This window comes from Pomacea canaliculata, linkage group LG2, assembly GCF_003073045.1.
Source record: "Pomacea canaliculata isolate SZHN2017 linkage group LG2, ASM307304v1, whole genome shotgun sequence".
NCBI classification, from domain to species: Eukaryota; Metazoa; Mollusca; class Gastropoda; order Architaenioglossa; family Ampullariidae; genus Pomacea; species Pomacea canaliculata.
The window spans coordinates 39,390,365-39,411,326 of record NC_037591.1 but is presented as its reverse complement, the minus strand read 5'-3'; the positions used below and the strand labels follow the sequence as shown (position 1 = coordinate 39,411,326).

The 20,962-nt window shown below is 42.1% G+C and overlaps 1 protein-coding gene across 1 annotated transcript in view; it reads left to right on the top strand.

Moving 5' to 3' along the window:
- Nucleotides 1-20,962, top strand: part of LOC112556043 (diacylglycerol kinase beta-like) — a 63,774-nt gene that overhangs the window by 21,548 nt on the left and 21,264 nt on the right. Inside the window, exons 3-6 of the mRNA XM_025224658.1 lie at nt 7,177-7,808; nt 16,378-16,584; nt 16,925-17,001; nt 17,364-17,766. Coding sequence (XP_025080443.1) covers nt 16,521-16,584; nt 16,925-17,001; nt 17,364-17,766 — 544 coding nt within the window. The 5' untranslated portion in view covers nt 7,177-7,808; nt 16,378-16,520. The remainder of the gene's footprint in view (nt 1-7,176; nt 7,809-16,377; nt 16,585-16,924; nt 17,002-17,363; nt 17,767-20,962) is intronic.

Below are 20,962 nucleotides of genomic sequence, written 5' to 3'. Positions count from 1 at the left end.
CAGGTGACGTATGTGTCGCCTGTAAGTGTCTAATCTCCCCTCGACGCCCGAGGGCTATGTGTGCACACCTCAAGATGTCAGCAAATGTGCTGCTGCTGCTTCTGCGCACCTTGCAACACTCAGGTGTCGGCGATGGCGGTCGCCGTGACGTAGCCGTAGTTGCTGGCACGGCGTAAAACACAGCAATCAAAACCCTCGGTGATTACGGAGCTGCTCGGTTTTCCTCACGCAATTAGTTCTTGGTGTGAACTGTTGTCCTCTGGGCGCTACGTGCAGAGATTCCTGTCAGCATCAGATGCATGCGTGGAAACAACAAATGATGATGATTAGGAGGAGAAAGAAGACTAAAAGGGAGAGAAAAAAAAAATGAACACTTTGCATGTTTCGATACAGCTGAGCATTGACCGTCAAGATCTGTTTTCCGCGATGCATCATCAAAGACTGAATAGAAATAAATGTCGGTATACGTTATTAAAAATGTATAATCATGTGTTTGTCCAACTATATGTATGCGTGTACAGACAGGTGGGTGTTTGTGAATTTTAAAAGCGTATATATGTATAGGGTGTTTGTGTAAATACAGTTGCACTGCGTGTCTGCGCCTGTGTGTAGAAAGAGGTAAGGTGGTTTATATACACAGTTATCATAGTTCCAACATATTTCAATATTGCGTGTGATTTGAGTTCAGTCATGGCCAAATGTTTGTACACCGTTCCCACCCACCTACGCAATACACACTTCCATTTTTTTAAGCTTGACCTTAAGAGCTGAAGTTCACGCGGATTAGAGAGAGTAACGTCGGGTTACGTGCGGCGTAGAGTAACGTAGAGACTCGGGTTACGAACCTCACACCTTCGCACGGTGGTGGCTAACGATCCAGCCGTGTGTTACACACTAGTTGCCGACTTCGTCAAGTGAGCCAGGCTGTGGCCAGTTTCCCGCCCTCGCTGCACTGTGCCCGCCTGCAGTCTCCACTAGCATCGCGGCAGTCGGAGGGGTGCCGTCACGAAGGGAGGCGAGGCGGATGTCGACGTGGTTGTCTGGTGCAGTCCGAGCCAGCTGGTTAGCTCCACGTCACGCACGCCGCCGACAGACAGCCAGGCAGGCGCCAGTGCAGCGCCAGAAAACGGACAGCATGGGGCCAGCTGCATGCGGGGTCGCTAGGCGCTAAGGCTTCTGCCGATCCCTCGACTGGCGAACGTGAATCTCTTAACCATCCTGTTAGCGAAACTCTGTGACGTGCAGAAGATACGTCACATGGTTCCTCAGCTCCTATATTTCTTGGGCTACGCTTTTTGTGCTTGATAGCAGCCATAGTGAAGGGCTGAAGGAGCTGGAGGCTACAGAGCCTAAGAGGCGGAGGCAGGGCTGGTGGAATTGATGTTCGTCTCTTACGAAAGGTACGCGAGGCAAAAGTATGGCTGCAAATGTGACATGGTGCTGGCAGAGCGGGGTGGTGTTGATAATTAAGGATAAGTGATACTTGAGAAGAGTGCAGGTCTCTCTTTACTCTCTCCGTGTGTGAGAGAGGTGGAGAGAAGAAGTAGGAGGAAACAAAATGAGTTATTGAAGCACCACTGTTTTTTGATGCAAAAAGCCGAACTTGCTCGGCTTTGAGACGAACCAACGCTGAACCCGTCCATCCTTCCATTGGTCTGTCAGTTTGTGTGTCAAAACGATCCCTTTGGTCGAGTTTTTGGATTTCAGCTTTGAAGAATTAAGTTGGAAACGAGAACTTTCTCGAGCGAAGCTTGAGCCCATGTTTGTTCACCCTCACTCTTCTCGTTTTCCACCCGGTGGTTACCGCTCCAATTTCAGTTTTGTTCTCGTTCATTACCTGCGACCTTCCAAACCTTTACCCACCCGCGCGACAGCCCAAAACGATCGGAAGACTTCACTGCTGTAACCGCCTACCCGCTACGATGACGTCATGACACGTGACGTCCCTCGCTCGGCGTTCGCACCTCTCCCCTCCTCCCTCTCCCCTCCCTCCCTCTCTGGGCGGAGTTGCACCTCAGGCAATCGTTAGCTGCAGTCTGATCCTCGGGTCGGACGCAGGCTAAACGATGAGACAGCAAATACCATCATCAGTGGTTCCAGCCCGAGCCAACACCGAGCATCCAAGGTTCGCCGATCCTCCAATCCTGTCCGTGGTTCAGGTTCGCCGATCCTCTAATCAAGCCAGCATTTGGCAGGCGGTTCTATTTTTACGGCAAATGAGTTGGCACGCACGAACGAGTCGATGGCTTTGCGTTGAAGAAAAATACAACTGGGTCTGTTTTCTTTTTATTAGTGTTTCCTAATTATTTTCTTCCTTGAAATTAAAAAGAGGTGCCTGAGCATGAAAACTCCGGAGAGGAAATAGAGGATGTGTTTGAAGACAAGCCGCTGCGTGGCGCGGTCTGATGACAAGTCGTTATACCATGGCGCCAGGGACTATTTCTCACGCCGCCAGTGCACGTGTTTGTCTGTAAAACATCCACAGTGTTTTTGAAATTGTTTTGCGGACGAACTGGAAACGTATAACAATTTTGATATATGTGACGTGCACTCCCGTGACGTTTTTTTTGTTGTTGTTTTTTGTTTTGTTTTGTTTTTGGTTTTTTGTTTGTTTGTTTGGGATTTTTTTGTTTGTTTGTTTGTTGTTGTTTTTTGTTTGTTTTTTTTTTATTTTTTTGGGGGGTTATGTTCTCTCTCTTCTGTGTGTCTGAAAGTAGATTTTTTAAATATTTTCTTGATTTCTTGTTCTCTCTCTAAAAATGTATGTCGAGCTACCTGTGCTTTACCCTGGATTTCTTTGTTACACCTCTATCCACCCCTTTCTTGGTGTTTAAAGTTATCTGGCACGTCACTAAACCAAACCTTACAAGTATTTCAGTGTTATTAAACTATAATGGCATCCAAGAGCGCAACATTTCTTAAAAGGAGAACAAAGAAGGGAGCGGAAACATAGAACAGAATATTCCAGACAAACGATTTCAGTGTATACCAAAACTCCAGCCAGCTTTCCTCTCGTTGTAATCACACAATGGTAGACAACCAGCATGCACTGCGCGTTCTGACATTCTCACGAGCGTGGAGCTATGATATGGCTATGCAAAGATAGTGGTGTTTGATAGTGGAGGAGAGGGGTTGAGGGGGGCGAGGCGGGTATTTGTGGCCACCCTGCTGCGGTGCCGGAGCGCCAGGTATTTCAGGCTCCAGCCATCGACGTGGGCTATTTTGGCCGCTGTCGCTTATAGCGTCAATAATGTTAATGAGCAGGGATGCTGTGCACGGAGCTATCCTGACAAATTCCTTGTACAACAGGTCGATCGCCCGGTGCTGACAGTTATGCATAGCATCAGGCACGGCCATCTTTTTACAAACCCGCACGCATGCGCCAGCCGAGTTTTTTTCTCCTCCGACCTTTCCCCCTCCCCTGGCTAAAATAGAGAGACAATAGCTATTCTTGGTGTTCGAGGGTGGTATAAAAAGTAAAACGTGGGGTTTTTTTTCACTTCGCCTTACGGAAGAGGAAGAAGTTGCTATACTTATATAACAATAAGGTGTGACAGAGAGAGAGAAGGAGAAATATGTCCAAAAGCGGTCGTTATTACAGGATCTGACGTCTTGCGTTTCTTTATTTGTTGTCCTTCATGTTCTGCTGTATCTTACGTAGTATACTTCTTACCTAGTTCTTTTTTTTTTCCTGTCAGTCTGCTGTTTTTATACTTTTTTTCTGTTCTTTATTTGCTGTTTTTTTTTGTTTTGTTTGGGTTTTTTTTTTTTTTTTTTTGTTTTTGTTTTTTTTTTTTTGTGAGCTGTGGCAGTTTTTGGCGCAGTGACTACCACAGCGAGACCACGACGGTGACAATCGGGTGTCGTGGGTTCTGATGTGACAGTTATGGTGTGTGTGTGTCGGGGAGAGGGGACTTTGTATGTTGCTTACAGTGATGACATACCGAACTCTTTAAGTAATTTATGTTTGATAAATATATATTATTAATAAATAATATCAACATCACCATCGTCAGTAGTAGTAGTAATTATAGTGTAAGGGCTAATTATAAGTAATATTGGTTTTTTTCTAAACTTAGCATCTTGATATTGTCAGGTCTGTGATTAAATGGCAAATAAGTCATGTGACTAAGACAGGCTTTGTGTATACATTGTCTACAGCCCTTTATACGCATACAATAAAAATAGTTACTGTTCACACATCGCTGAAAACTCCGGCGTGAAAGGACTCGTCAAAGAAAACGCAATTTTGTCATTTGTATTTCAAACTGGAAACGATTAGTTGTTGGTGTTTTACACCGCCTCAGCAGCTAAGGCAATAGGCTATAGGATTTTTTCAGCGCTTGGAAAGCTTTCTCGCCCGGAGAGATTTCATTTTAGCCAACGAGAGGATCTGAACCTCCAGCTCACGCACGGTCTTCACTGTCCTGGAGACCATTGCTATATCAAGTCCCCAAAGTGGAAAACAAATTATTGCAGTGACATTTCACACTACGCTTCCCGTCTATTTAAAGTGAGGTGAAATAGTGGATCAGTTATACGGGAATGCTTCAGTGTTCAGAGGTTAGGAATTCATTTCAACTGGATGATAAAGGATTCCATTGCTTATAATGGTCGTAAAGTGCAGTGAATTGTAAGTGGTTTACTGTGTCTGTGACACGGCATGTGGAAGACAAAACCCAGTCTTCTCTTTCTGCCGCTTTATACCTTTCGTTTTTACAAAGGAATTTTCTTGTTGCATGTTAGTCCTAGCCTCGAACCGGGAACCTTCCCCCAAGCGCTCAGTGAGGTAGAGCGAGAACTTGAACTAGATGTCATTATCAGCTAAACTCACCCAAGTTGATATAAGTAATTAGAATGTACCCTCTCATCAGAGGGAACACCTGTTCTGAGTTTGTAGAAGGACAGAGTGTCATCTGTATGACCGTTAGGTCTCACAATGTGCTGGAAGCTCGTATTGTTCCCACACACACACCTAACTCCAACTTCCCGCCTTGGTTGTCAAGGTACAATGTATTTTTATTCCTTTCACCCTCCAGGGATGTAGAGAATATCAATACATGTCATGAAAAAGGAGAACTCCCAACAAAACCTACTCACGACATCCATACACATGGTCAGACAACTCACGTCCGCCTAATGCTAATACTCGCCAGGCTTATCATCTGTCTCTTTTTTTTTGTTTTCTCGCTCTCACCACCAATACAGTGAAGGTTGGCTGTCCTAGGTTCAGCTCTTGTCTCGGGCTAGCTGTTCTTTTTCTGCATGTGGCATCTGGGCTGTTTCCTTGTTACGGAGGCAAAGAGTCAGACATTCGTATTTTAACTCAACATCTCTAACAAACTCCCGACCGAAAGAAGTCGCTATTTTTAACATTCCGGCTGTTAATGAAATAATTAGGAGGACCCTGGATGACCATCCTTGATGGTGTCGGAGATGATGTAATGGTAAAAAGTCTGAGATGGGTCGCAGTGGACATAACCTCATTACTGAATGCCGTTCTATAAATAGAAGTCTACAAAAAAAAATATAATTTCTACCACATTCCCTCTACGCACGTGGCACATAAAAATCCCCTTTATCTTCTGCTTTATCATTTGTCAGCAATTTAATGCAAAGTCATTATCGCTCATTAGAGATGGTTACAGGACGACAGTTGGCACGTAGGCGCTGCCTGAGTGTTGAGGAGGAGGATGGTTCATCGGTTAAAAACATGTCCTGTTACGAGCTCCCGCCCCCTGCTGCCTCCCTTTCATGTGAGGCGTAGGAAATAGGACTAAAAGACAGAAACGGCCTAAAACGACAGAAACGGCCATCCGTGCTGACGTCAAATGACACCCAAAAATAAACATTTGTTCCCGGGGGGCTCCGGAGCTTGCTGCACGCGGCAAAGGCTGCGACTGTTGTGCCGTGCTCACGTGACGTCCTCAGAGACTGCGCATGTCTGTTTGACTGTTCCGGTTCTGAGTAAGCGAGCGGAGCAAGTAATTGTAATTATTTATTTGTGTTATACACCAGTCTTACATAACCCCTGTTGTGAAAAGTAGTCATACTTGGGGACATTTTGGTGTTTGTAGATTCTGACGATGAATGGTGAGAATGGGTTCTTGTCCTCTCATGGTTATTGCAAACTCCAACCTACACACTTTAGGGAAGACAGAAAGACGGTTTTTTTGTTTATTTTTTCGGCCATTGGCCATGATGGCTTTCGACAGAGTTTGGCGCGAAGGGCAGTAAAGTTTATCTTTCTAATCTCTCTCCCTCTCTGTCACACACACACACAAAACCATCAATAGTTATTATAATAATCATCATGTCTATCATATCTTCTAATATCAAAGCGAAGTTTGTGTCACTTCCTTTCTCTTCCATTCTTTTTCGTCTCATTCGTTCATTTCCAACAGTAGTTCTTATCATTGTACTCATATTATAATGTCCACAATCATAGTCAAGTCTCTTCCATCTGTTTCTCTTTCTCTGTGTCTCACACTTAGTCTCTAAGTTTGTATTTTCTCTTTGTTTTTTTATTATCATCCTTTGTCAACAAGATCTTTGCCACCATCAGCTTGATGTGTGTATTTATATAAGTAGCTGACTTTTGTTTAGCAGTAACGGACGTAAGCAGGCAAACATAAACAGCCCTTCCTATTTAGAAAACAAATTCTTGGAACTTACATGCATTGAAATATCTCAACATGCCATATACTTCTTCGGCTAAGGACAGGGAAGAAAAGGAGTCGGAGTGAGAGAAAATCAAATATACGATTCTTACAATTCTTTTAGAGACACATTCTAACTTTTTATATATTTTGTATCCAATTTTCTCGTTCCCGCATTCGTGCAAGAAAATGAACAAAAAAAAGGAGAGAGGGAGAGAGAATGTGAAAGTCTGATCACTTTTCTGTCTTTTGTTCCTCTCTGCTCCCTGTTCTGTCCGACTCTTGGGTGGAGCATACACTCTCGTTACCCCGTCATGTCCACATCCTTAATACTGCAGTCGTCTTTGTCATCGTCATCATTCATCGTTGGCTTTAACTAATAACATCCCCCCCCCCTCTCACACACATGAAATAAAAAAAGAAAGGAAAGAAAGTGAAGGAAGGGAGTAGCCGTGTAGATGCCAGGCAGTGTTTGATCCTGCTCGTGTTTGAACAGCCTCTTGTTATTCTCATCCAGAGACGGGCCGCACTGGCATTTTCCGATGCGACGCCATGGCAGAGGCCACACCCAGAGGACGCGGATTGGCAAGGCGGTTATCAGGCCCTCATCGATGTTTGCCGACTAGAGGCGCAGCCAGGGCCAGCCAGCCGGTAGGTGCCGCGGTGGCTTAGTCGGCACGACAGCCCAAAGTGTCCCCGTGCGGACGTCAGCAACTAGCAGCAGCTTCTGTCAAGCGTGTGGTGGTGGTAGTGGTGGTGGTGGTGGTGTTACTGCTGCTGCCGTCACACCCGTTGCGGCGACAGCGTGGGTGTGCAGGGGCGGGAGGGAGGAGGAGGAGAACTGCTGTGGCGACGACGACGACGACGAGGAGGACGACGACAGCTGTAGTGAAGGCGGTGGATGCTGGCGACCTCCGGTGCAGGGCATGATGGCCCGGTGCAGACTGTGACGAGACTTTTGCGCGGCCACCGCGTCAGGACCTACAGCGACGACGGCGGTGACGCCACCAGGCCCAGCCCGCGCGCTCCCTGCCTGTGTCGCGTGGACATTGCTGACGTCACTGGTGTCGCCAAGTGGAAGGCGGTGAAGGGCGAGCCTTTCGTTTTCTCGTCGACTTTTGGGACCTCGCCAGACAGTCACGCCCATTGGTGAGCAGGATTTCTCTCTTTTTGTAATTGTATTTAAAACATGGGCTGCTTAATTTACTGAGATGTGTGCCCTGCCCTCCTCCACCATTTTGCAGGAAACAGAGCCGTGTTTGTTGTGTTATATTCAGTGTGTGGTCTCCGTTTCCTGCTATTATTATTATTAGTCAAGGGTTATAAAGTTTAAAGTTGGCGTTCAAAGTTTTAGCCACTGAAGAGTTTACTGACTTATGAAAGGAAGTTGACTTTCAGCTCGTTGAACCTGAAGTATTTACACGGAATTGTATGTAGGCATTATTATTAAACATTGCCATGATGACAGAACATCGGAGGCAGCTTTGTACACGTTTTACACGTATGAATCGACATTAAGGCAAGTTTTTTACAGAAATTATTTTTTTTTTTTTAACGAATCCTTTTCCAAAGTTTTTTACATACTGTTACGTACGTGTGTACCTGTGTGTGTGCGGCGCGCGCTTACGAAGAACGAGTGCGTGGATCTGGATGGTTGGTTGGAAAAGAAAGACGTAATGAACTGTGAACTAGTTGACTGGTTGATTGCACTGTGTGAAAAGAAAATTGGTTCGTGCCTTTTGGCTCATTAATCTGAGATCACTGCCTCGCGGCTTGCTCGGAGCTGTGACTGCAAAACTCTTCCTACTCCTCCAGTAGAGTTTACGGTTCGGACACATTAAAATTAAAAACAAAAACGGCTTGGAAAACCTTTTCTTTTTTTCGAAAACACCGGTTTGCAAAACCAGTTTGCCATATGTCAACTGAATTTGGAGACCGTCGTAAGCGCAAACGTTCAAATAGGATGTTTTGATGGGGAAAACCGCTCGAGAATAGCCTCCATTTTTAATTACAATGTCGGAGATAATGTTGACATATTATTTATGTAATATAGTTTTTAAATAATGAAACAAAAGACAGAAGATGATGGATCAGACCGACGGCAGAACAAAGAATTGAGCGTTCAGAAGAATACATTTTGGAAACCTTATGTTTACTTTTTTAAACACTTCTACCCCTCCCCCACATTGTAGATGCTCTGGTTTTATTTTTCTTGCTGTAACTGGCGCTCGTAGGAGTGTGTATTAAGTTGTGTAATATAATGTTTGCCGCACACCATGTTTGTACACGGCTTTCGGCCATTGTCTCGGACACCCAAGTACCGAAAAATATTAGTAACATCATTTCAAATTTTGCGATTTTAAGTAAATATCACTGTTGTGAACTAAACAAGTATTCAGAAGAGAAAATAGGAGAAATTGATGCAGCTCTGATCCTAATTAAGCTATAGAAATGGTTTTGGTATCAATGTATTCAGATTGTTTAGCTTTTTTTTAATTAGAAAATTTATTCGTTTTGTTCGTTTAGCAACAGCATACTGCTACGTACTTTTCCGTTTTTACTTCGTCTTGTTTCGCCGCATATTTTGCTAGTTAGTTATTTTGTTAATAGGTATGTGGTAGAAAACACTCTACATCTTCTGATACCAGTATGAATCTAGTGTGTACTGAGTGTCCATAATAAATTTCTGTCCAAACAACCACATTCTATTTTGGCGCATTTTTACAAACAGGCTTGAGGGGGCCAGCTCGCCGCATTTTCTGCTAGTGTTTGTTATACTGTTGGTTCCTATTGTACCCTCCTGTACTTTTAAATTTTAAATATACTTATAACCTTAGTGATATGGGCAGGAGTGAGATTTTCTTTTTCTCTTGAGTCTGCACTACCTGTCTATGATGTGTTTCACAGATACTACCTGAGATTAGGCAAACATTTTATACCAATGTACTATAATTTTTAAACAATATTTTGATTTTTTTAAGTCCTCGATGACATTAATGCGTGGTGAAGCAAGTAGTTTTTGCTGAAATGAAGACCTGATTGTATCAGGAGAGCTAAGGAGGGACGGTACGAGAGAATTAAACTCAAAATCTCACATAACGTTTTAGACACGATGAACCACTCAACGTTCACTACCCCTATAACCAGTAAGACTATGGAACTCGTTACCTATTCGCCAAAGACGAAACTAAGCCCCTTAAACATGTGCTTTGTCATCGCAAGAGCTCGGCGACTCAATCAAGTGTGGGCGTCCACACCAGTTCCTAATTTATAATTGACATTTCAGAGAACTGTGTCACTATGACAAATGTACATTTGAACTTCATTTGCTCTTTGCGGTGGTCGGGGTGGGGGACTGCGGAAATGATTAAGATTGGTGTCAGCATTTTATCGACAAGATGCAGGCAGCCACAACCCAAACCTACAACTTGTTTCCTTCACTGTGTCCTCATCTTCGCAAGAAATGTTCGCAGAGTCAAGTATTGAAATCGTGGTTGTTAATTAATGTTAATTAATGCGCGTGCCTTTGCCTGACTTCATGTTGGCCAAAAGTGTAGAAACTCTACGCCGATGTAGTCTCCCATGTGTGGCAAGCAATTCACCAACAACCAATTTTAAACATTTTCTGTTATATATGTGTTCACCTCTTTCCGTGAAAAAAACTTATTTATTCAGGCGGCAACAGAAAAAACTACTCTCAAACACTCAGCCACTTTTCTGCAGATGGCCCTGAATGACAAATTTTAATTTTTGACATTTTATTTTACTCATTCACCTCGTGAGGGGTATGGAGAAATGTCACTCACACAAAACTTGAATACACGTGCAGAGGTAGAAGATAAATAAAAGTAAATACAAGAAACTTTCGCAAAGCTGACTCAAGTCCCGACACCACACCTTCGCTGTGTGTACAGAGCAGTTCCATAATATTATCAAAACCAAGGGGTAGGGCAGCCAGCCCCGGGTCTCTCAGTACACCAGCATAAAAAGCCACTTCGTTACTGCCAAAATAGTTACCTTTGTCTTGTTCACCGCGGTGAACATTGAAGCAAAGAAATATATATATTCCTACCCACGGTTTTCTTCCTTCCCACTTTGTACACATGCAAATGTACACAGAAGCAAGGTCGTCTTTTGTTCCTTGCTTGAGACAGAGTAAAGGGGCGCGATCACGAATTTGTATTACTGGACTGCTGGCAGACGATTTTCTAGTTAACGAGTAAAACGAGGCAGGTGTGTACAAAGCTTCCGGTTGACTCACACTCATTGTTAAGGCTCGCCGAGACTAACAGAGAGAACTTCGTGAGAGGCTAACCGTTGGTTTCGGCAGACAGACAGCAGTCCACCTATACACGTCCGTGGTGCGACAGATTCCTGTTGACAACGCAGCAAGAATCGGCAAACCAATCTCATGTAGACAGAAACACTCCCATCTGAATGTACATATAATGTTTCAGTGAAATCAGAGTAGTTGAGCCCCTAGCCGTTTGCTGCTCTGCCCCTCGCCCAATGAATACACTGCGATTGTACAGGTGTTCTGTCTTCCGGTCACTCTTGGAGCTTTCTTGGCACACTGGCAGGACGTGGGTACGAAGATAAATCTGTGTTTCGTGAGGTCGTGGAGTTTATTTTCAGTAACTCAGAATGCGACAAAACAGCAGAAGGTGCTAGGAGAGAACCCTTGGCTATACCCACCACTCTGGAGCATCCTTGACGGAAAGGCCATCAGTGAGACTGATCACGTGGCCTGTGATGGAGGTGGGGACGTGGTGATGAGTGTGACAGAGGGTGTTGGAATTCGCTGCTCTGTGTGTGTATGTGTGTGTATGTGTGTGTGTGCATCTCAAGGCCGATCCGCATCGTGCCACCAAACACTTCCTCCTTGTCCGCGTCCACGCCCCCGCGGAAAACGGCCATCACCACTTCCCCTGCCGCCACCGGTGTCGGCGCTACGACCTATTCTTAGCGACAGTTAGGGCGTCGTTGTTGTGTAGCTGATCTGTAGGTGGAACATTGTTGATGATGATGTCAGAGCAGGCAGCAATGATGTTGTCTGGGGGCGAGGGTTTCTACTCATCGCTGTCTAAAATGTTCTTTTCCCCCAATTTGTCCGTTTCTTTCATCGTTTCCTCTAAGACGATTCTGGTCATTGCAGCCGTCATTTCCTACTGAGGAATGCTGAATAATAAAAAGGTGAGATTGGCTTTTCGCAATTGCTCGCATGATATTGATGACGATGGTGTAAACTTTTTGTAATCAAAGTTTGATGTCGGTGTCACTGCCAACGAAGGTTGATGACAAGAAGTCCGCCAGTCCCCGCTGTAAGCAGGACGTCCGGAGATGGCGCATGAAGCGAGCGTGCTTGAGAAATCCTCTCAACAGTCTTGTGATTTTGCCGAGTGCTAATCTTATTAATAAATCAGAAGGGGTCCATGTCTGTCGTTTCCACTCAGCCCTCTTGCTAATCCACACCGTGCGTCAGATCCTCGCTAGAATAATCGTTCTCTGTGTGCCGTGCTGAGTTTAGATGTTTATTTTATTCGTTCTAAGATGTTGCTGGTGGTTCCAGCTACAGGAGGGGTGGAACTATACTCCACCTCCTTCCTCCCCACTCATTTGCTCCGCATTCAGTACACGGGGTGTCACTATAGCAAGTCGTCTACCCTCCTACCTCCACCTCTTTCTAACCTACACTCACCCGTCACACTCAACATCTTTAAGGCTACTAAGGTCACCCATGTCACTAACTCAAACAAGGTGGCAGATCGAGTTGACCATAAACATACACTAGAAGCGTTCGCGCGACAAATTACCCGGTGGACGCCGGGTACCTGGCTACCCTCCAAGGTGTTACTTTCTGTGCATTTACACTCAAGTTTTTATTGCCGCCATATGCTCGTGCACGATGTCGCGAGTGTTGTTGTCAGGTTGCTAGTCACAATTGTTCATGTAACACCATGTTTCTAGTGTCTGTAGTCAACACCATGTCCCTAGTCGCTCTCTTGGCCAGTCCGCTGTCTGGTGCTATCCGACCTTTTCGTTCCATTAGGCAGTTGGTTTTTTTAATGGTGAGGGTTAGAATGCACTCGCCAGTATTTGAGTATGTTCCCAACCGTTCTGCTTTGAGCAGATAATATTTGCATGGTTGTTATGTCGGGTGTAGGAAAGTTGATATGGCGAGAGACTGTTATTGTGGTTTGTGGCGCTGTGTTGGGCGGGTGTTCTCACCTGGAGGTGTCACGTTGCCATTGTTTACTGCCTTCTCCTCACCTTGTCTCACGCTGTTGTTATTCGTCCATCCCCAGGGTGGCGATGGTGATCATATTAACGGTGACATTCTTTGGATATCGCTTTGTAATGATGTGAACAACCTTGGTTCGCTTTTATTAGCCCTATATTCTCCTTGAATGATGTGATGGTGCTGTCAGTCTCTCTCACTCCTCTCGCCATCTGCTCGGATGAGCTCATGTTTCCAATATTCAGTCGTATGATGGCATTAGACTGACTTGCATTACATTCTGTTGGGATTCATGTAAACAGAGCATAATGAGTGAACAGACAAACACATTCTGGTGTAATTTGTAATGGTGTTTTGTTGTGCGTGTGTGTTAAATAAAATGGCGGGGATGTAGACGGAATATGCGTTTGAATTCTGGAAACGAAGGTGAACGAGGGAAGTCGGACAAAGAGTTAAAAAATAGAACATAAGCCACAAGTGAAAGCTCGAGCCAAGTACTTGACCTGGTTGGAACTTTTGAACCCGAGAGAAGTGTTGTGGGTTAAGGGGTGTGGAAATGAGAAGAGGAGGGTAGTGAGTATATTTGCCAGTATCCATCTTCCAGGTCGCCATGTTTCCTCTACTTCTGAATCCAAACTTCTGTAGAAGCCATCGACTGAACGTTTACTTCCGGTGTCGAGTGTAAAGCGTGTCAAATCGGACAGAGAGGTGGATACAGAATGGATTACGGAAAGAATTAGAGAGGAAACTTGTCATTTTTAATGAAGTAGAAATGCAGGATGCGCTCGCAGAAAAAAAAACTCCACGCTGTCATTACCCAAGGAACCGTCCATTTCTCTAGTTTCCCGATGATTTACTTAATTTAACATTTAATTTAATTAGGTTATTTGAAAGGTTCTCTGCAATGCAGGGTTCACGATTATTGCTATGGAGCCAGTAGGACGTATTTACTGTGCCTGGATCGATGTATATAACAATAGCGATTAGGGTCAACATAGTTTATTATGAAAAATCGAAATTTCGACATATTTCCTTACTTTCCATTTTTTTCTAAATTCTTGTCGGTTTTTTTTTTTTTTTCTCTTCGGTATTTCGTTTTCTGTCCTTTATTTTCTTTCACCCTCTCTCTTTCTCGTGTCATGCTTCATGTCGTTAGTCTTCGCCGAGTGTTTATTTTCAAGTAAAAAAAGATCGTTTATCAAGGCATTTGTGTAGCCTCAGACAGCAAGCACATCGCAAACAGCAATGTTGATCCAGTGTTTGCACCGTCAATTGGGCAGGTCATAGGGCATGTTACAGAAAGGTCCCACCCAGATGCTGAGTGCAGAGCACCCCACGCATCCATACCTGGGTATCCACACCCGCGAAAGATGCGGCTGCAAGGCAGGCTAACGGAGGGTCTTGTGGCTGGGAGCTCAGAGCATGCGTCCAGTAAACTATACTGCTTCACTACACGCTTTGTGATCTGTTTTCTCTCTCTATCAGGCTGTTTCTAATAGTTTAGTGGAGGAATTCACGAGTGAGACGAGAACATGTCCAGATATCACAATATACTCTCGTCTGTTATCAATATCTTACTTAGGGGTATCGAGGGGAGTTAGTAGTGACCTTTCTCTCCACTCCTACCTGTTTTCTCAAACTCTGACCGCTGACTTCACCCTCTTTGCCGCTGGAGTGTTTAAAAAAAAATATGAAGTGTCTTTGCATTGGATAAATAAAAACATGTTATTCCAGATTATAAAAGTCTGTATTGTGAAGTTTGTCAACTTGTCGGACTACTCCTCTGTTTTTACAGTCTTCCTTCAGCATCGTGTTTCGCAGTTTTGATTATTCAAAGGTTTGCCATCAGTAATTAAATGGATTTTTTCCACAAGATTTTGAGGCCTACTGCTTAAAATCGCGGACAATGCTTGTCGACTAAAAATGGGAACAGAACTCAAAGAAACTTTCGTATATAAACTTGGATATCATTTTTATGACGATGGTTGAATGCGGAATCCAGGGAGGAAATTTAACAGCCAGTGTGAGAAGCCTTGTTGCTTGTTTTGTTTTTTTTAGGAGGGGGAGTTGTTAGTTGTTGTTGTTGTTATTGTTAAAGATAGAGCGCTCTTTCCATTATCATATCTAACATGTATGTATTATATTCGAAGCTGCATGAAAAAAAAATTTTTTTCTCCTTTTATTCCATTTATCATGATCAGAAAAAGTACCATTTGCAAAGTGTTGCTGCTGTTTGTGAAATACGAAGACATTTTTAGTTGAGTTCTTCCCTCACCGAAGGGGAAAGAGAAGTGTCCAGGTTTTCTAAAGATTTCCTCGCTTTGGGAGAGAAGCGCAGCCATGGCCGAGAGGCGATAAGTGATGCTCACCCTCCCACCTCCTTTTGTTTTTCTTTTAGAACGCGCACAAATGGTCGTTGTATCTCTCACTTCTCATGCCATAAGATTCCAGAATTGTTCTTTTGTAGAATATAATTTTCCCACTATCATTGTAGTCTCGACGAGAACCGTAACTCAGAATATCACGGTCCATGCAATTACCTTCAGACCACTCTTGTGTGAAATTAAAGTAGACAACATGGTTATTTTTCCTTTTTTTCCATTGAGTTTTTTTTCCAGCCGTAGTGTACTAAACAAAGGATTTAGGTTGGAAATAGAAGGGGTTGGATAGATAAGAGAGTGAGAGAGAAAGAGGAAGAGAACAGCCGTCTGAAGGAGTAGGACATGACGTCATCCCGCTCCTGGAGGAGATCGCGGTGAGCAAAATCGAAACGTTCGCCGATCGCTGGGCTCCGCGCTGTAGATGGCAGAAAGAAGGCGAAAGATGGCAGAATACAAATATTGGTCACAACAAGTGAATTGTGCGTTCTGGGTACAATTGATGGTTTGCACAGCGGGTTGTCATGGAAACAAGCGATTGTCGTGACGTAGCTGGGCTCTGGTCCGGAGCACACGTGGACCGCTCCAGCCAGCCAGCCAGCCAGCCAGGCTAGGCCTGGGTTTCCAGACACACTGTCGTCTGCCAGCGACAGTTGGGTTTAGGACGAAAAGGGATTTTCTGTTCATCTGTTGGAATTTCCTGTTTAAAGGGTTGCTGAATCCTGGTCAGTTGAGTCTGTTGGTGTGTGTGAGAGAGAGAGCGGCTGGTGGAGGGGCAACCACCTTTGAGAGCACGTGCACATATGTGATAGTGAGTAATACGAGAGAGTGTAAGAAATTATATTGTATATAATGTGCATATTGAGGAAACCGCTGTTAACAGAACTTGAAAAAAAAACAAAAAGTGTAAATTAGTGTAAAATTTGATAAACATCTGTAATTGGTTACATTAAATTTTTCACACTAATCAAAAAGGATAAGCTCTCATTGGGCCCAAGACTTCTTTGCTTAAGGTTAGATTGCAACGAGTGTTTGGTGGATTTGTAATACTTTTTATCTGCAGCAAGATAACCTGTATGTTAAATTTCTTTTCTTCTTCCAGTTCTTGATTATTTCTGCACACTCTCCATTTCGGAGAGTATTGTGTGGAGCAAAGTCTGGAACCTTTAGCAGCTGGAACTGCATCCCAAGAGCATCAGCAGTGTTACCCTGTCCTACTGAATCCCTGTAGGACTCCAGATAATCATGGCTCGCCAGTGGCAGAAACTAAGTCCTGCAGAATTCCACCAAATGCAGGAATACATCTCATGTAAACCACTCTTCTCTCTCTCTGTTTGTCTGTTGTCTGTCTGTCTGTCTCATGGGGCAAAAGTATACATATTCAAATCATATCATTTGTGTATGTGTGTGAAAGAGAACGAGTGTATGTATCAGTCAGCAAGTCAGCCTGTTCTGTGTTTTATTTCTGTAAGTATACTGTGTTTTTGACTGTTAATGCAGCATATGAACATGAAAAGTGTGTATTTTGGAGTAAGCAGTCTTTGCATGTGTAAAACAAGATTGCCATATTGTAACTGATCTTGCAGACATATTATCATTCACATTAACAGTCATATAAATTCTTTCTGTTTTTTTTTTTTCTTTTGCAGATTCCTCAAAGAAAGTTAAAGATGTCTTAGAAGAATTTAACAGAGATGGAGCATTATCAAAGTACAATCCGGAGGAGGTACGCTGACCACAACATATTGTGATAATGTGTATATTATCATACATTACTGCTGAATCTTTCTAAGTAGTTTCACTAGTGAAATTTTAAATGTTAATTTAAATATTTTTTTGCTTCATCACAAGTCTATATGTCTCAAAAAACATGGGGAATAATTTTTTTTAAAAAAACACATGAAGAAATAAAGAAACCAAGTCATATTTAAATGTTTACAAAGACTGATTTCACCATTTTCAGAGTACTTTCTTTTTGTCTATTGAGTTTGTAATTATAAATTTAAATTGTAAAGAGACATGAACCTACTTTTGTTGTAAATTATCCTAAAATTGAACAACCAACCTAGTTTTGCACTCATTCTGCAGCCTATCGACTATCCTGGGTTTAAACTATTCATGGAACTTTACCTGGAAGCAACAATTCCTGAGGATCTTTGCCAGCACCTCTTCTGCTCGTTCATGAAGAAGGGCAACAATGCTGGAGCCCAGGGAGCTGCAGTTACAGGTGTCAGCACAGTCGCCGGGACCACGGGTAAGGATTTCCATGTGAAGGATGTGGCTGTGGTGGCCTCACAGACTATCTGTGCCCCAATCACCAATTTGACCTCTGAGATGCACTATGAGAAAGATGTCTCTTCATCACAGTCTTCTTCTCGACCTCACTCCAGCCTGGCAGAGAAAATCCATGGCTTGACAGAGAAGCTGCAACATGGTTTGGGTCATGTCAGACATGACAGTGGTGGTGATCCTGGCAGGCGCAGTCGTGCAGGTAGAGTGGACTGTGCCCCATTTTTGGAGTGATTCCCATTCCTGTGACAAGGTTGACCCTCCCTCCATGCATTCTTGTGGCAAGAGTGAACTATCTTTGGCATTGTGTTTTTCTTTTGTTGCAGATCTGCATGAACATCTTGTTACTTTTTGATTGATTGCCTTTTTCTTGTGTATTTTATGGTGGCTGCTGATGTACTGAATTTTTTTTGTAAGCTTGCATGTCTGTTGTTTGTTTTGTTAAACATTTCCAGGTGACATTGTCTTCCTAGCTGCTGGCTGGATAACTAATTCTAACTCATTGGCCATCCAGCTAGCAGAGTCTCTATGCATTTGGTCTCAGACTGCTGTTAATAAACTGTGAAAGCCAGCTTTTTCTTTTTTTTTTTTTTTTTTAACTAGAAAAATAGCAGTGATTCTTCGTGAACAGCAGAAAACTTCTGTCCTTTAGATGCAATGGTCAGCCAGTTTCAGTACATTATCCTTTGTTTTTCCCAGTTTGCTACAGATGAAGGCATTGTCCACACTTTCGTGCATACCCAAAATTACTTGTCTTAAAATAGAATCATTTCTTTAGCTTAAAAAAAGCTTCCACTCTATTTCTGTCATTTAAATAGCTGGAAATGAACATAGTATTTTTCTCTGAATTGAGAAGGTGAACTCCAAGCTGGCTATTGATTTCTGGCTTATCAGGTTCAGCTTGTGGTGTTGATAATGCACACAATTTAGTCTCATGACATTCCCTAGAGCAAGGGAAGTGTAGACTAGACTGTAAACTGCTGCCTGTCCTAGAGGAGACAGTGAGCTGCATTCAGACCTCAGCACATTTACTCCTACCTTTTTTTTGGTTAATGGTGACCATGTGCATTACTCTTAGGGCCATCACATCTGATTTGCAAAGAATGAGATTTGACCAGGGCAATGTATTTAAAATTTTTCTTTTTTCATTTTATCCCTCCTCAATTTCTTTATCTTTCTGTGACAGTAATATAGTTTTATAGTTTGAAAGAATGCTACGTTGAATAGTGCCTTAAAAAGCTGCAGCACTTTTTTATTTGTTACTTTTACTGTTGTAATTCTGGAGTTTGTTTCCCTTTAAATAAATGAGAATTCTTAATCAGGATTATTTTTCTGAGTAGGAAATTAGCACTGGAGTTCTGCTAAAGGGACTCACAGCATTCAAATATTAAAAAGTAGATTTTATGGTAAGAAAAATATTTTATAGTAATTTATTTTGACACCAGTATTTGCGTTGTCCATTTCTAAACTCCCCTTGCAAGCAGATTAATGTTCTCTATTTTCATTTCATTTTGGTGTCTGAACATTAATGCAAATGGCTAACACCCCCTCTCCCACTTCATAAGCACTTTTATGATATCATGATGAAGAAAATAGCAATCTCAGATACCATAAAAGAGAGCCTGATGTGTGTCCTGTAGCATCATGTGATAACAAAGGAATAAATAGAAATCTCAAATACTATGTAGCAGGTGGGTTACAGAAATGTTCTGAAATATTTGTTGTATGTTCTTATTTTCTTTTTTTTTCCTCCATTCTTTACTTTGTATGCATTTGAAAGGTGTAATCTAGTTCTCTCTACAGTGGAAAATAAGTTCATAGAAAAGATCAAAAGGTTCTTCATGCATGACTGTAGCAAAATTTTTTAGCTTAATTAATTTTTCTAGAATATTGTTTTAATTTTTTTCTCAATTTTTTTTTAGCCACATAAAAAAAGCTTTAGGCATTAGTTCATATGGAGCCTTCTTTGTTTATTGCATTTATTATGGTGCATTGAGAAAGTTGCTAATGTGTTATAAGTTATTTGTAAATTTAAACTCTTATAATGTATGCACAAAATATAAATGAGTTCACTTGTATCTTCATTCTTTTGAATCTTTATCATACATATACATCGTCATCCACCACATTCACATTGACAAGACACGTACACACTTTTCTTTTGTTGAAGTGCTGTTGTAATGGAATTTCCAAGACAAAATGAGTGATTTCTTCAGAAGATGATTGGGTTTAGTTCCTTATTTTAAAAATTCCACAGATTTGAGCTACAGACTGAGGACATTTTGCTTAGAGGTTAGAGATGTCCTGTGTCAGCGTATACAAACAAGGTCTAAAGCTTTAGCCCATTGTGATACATGGATATGCTCCTATCATTATAGTTATTATTATGTACTATAGCCTGCCAATAGAAGAGATAGGTTCTTATACTTATCAGACATTAGATTATATTATATAGACATGTTTTTGTGCACAGATGAGAATATTGATGTTGAAGTCCTGTGCCTTAGAAATGCTTGAAGATTTATTTTCTAAGATACAGGATGCGGTATATCTTATAATGAATAAAATGCAGTCATTTGAAGACACTAGTCCTTGAGATAATGACCACAAGGGTCATTCCATTAGCCATGCTATTGCCAAGCTGAGAGCTGTAAGGGTGTAATGGTGTAGCCTGTGGAGAGTTTGAGTGGATGGTGTGTACAGCATGAGAGAAAGTGCACATCTGTCTTAAAAAAATACACATGCTGTGCTTTTGCAGGGAAGTTACCATAAACTAATTAGCACTATGTGTTTTATTAACACTCTGATGAAAATGTTGCTTACTTTTATTTGGTTGTAGCCAAACGGCTTTTACTTTTTTTGGGAGAGAAGATTATATTTATTGTTCTTAAATTTTCAGCTTAATTTGTTTTAGAGAAAAATCATGTTTTTAAATGAATCTGTTAACATTCATAATGTTTAAAGGGATTGTCATTGTTGGAATGTATCATATTTTTGTGTTAGTCAAAGATAGCAAAACTGCATGACTCCATTTTGAATGGAGTTTTAGACAGGGCTAAATGTGTTCATGTATTCTGCATGATGGTTATCATTATTTCTGTGTATTTATTGTTGCTAATCATATCGATTCTTTTAGAACAATCAAGTTTATACAAGATTTGATAATTCCTAATCCATTATAAATTTATCTGTTGCTTAATACTTTTTAAATGGAAAGAGAACGAAAAACTTTTCTGAATCATTTGAGAAAAAAATATAATGGTATGAAGTGTGCATATTGTAAATATATTACAAAGTATATTTTAAAAATCAAGTAAACAAACATTTTTGATTAGAGGATAAAAATATAAAAAAATCTAATTTGTTTTTCAAAAAACTAGATGCCAATTCGGTTTTAA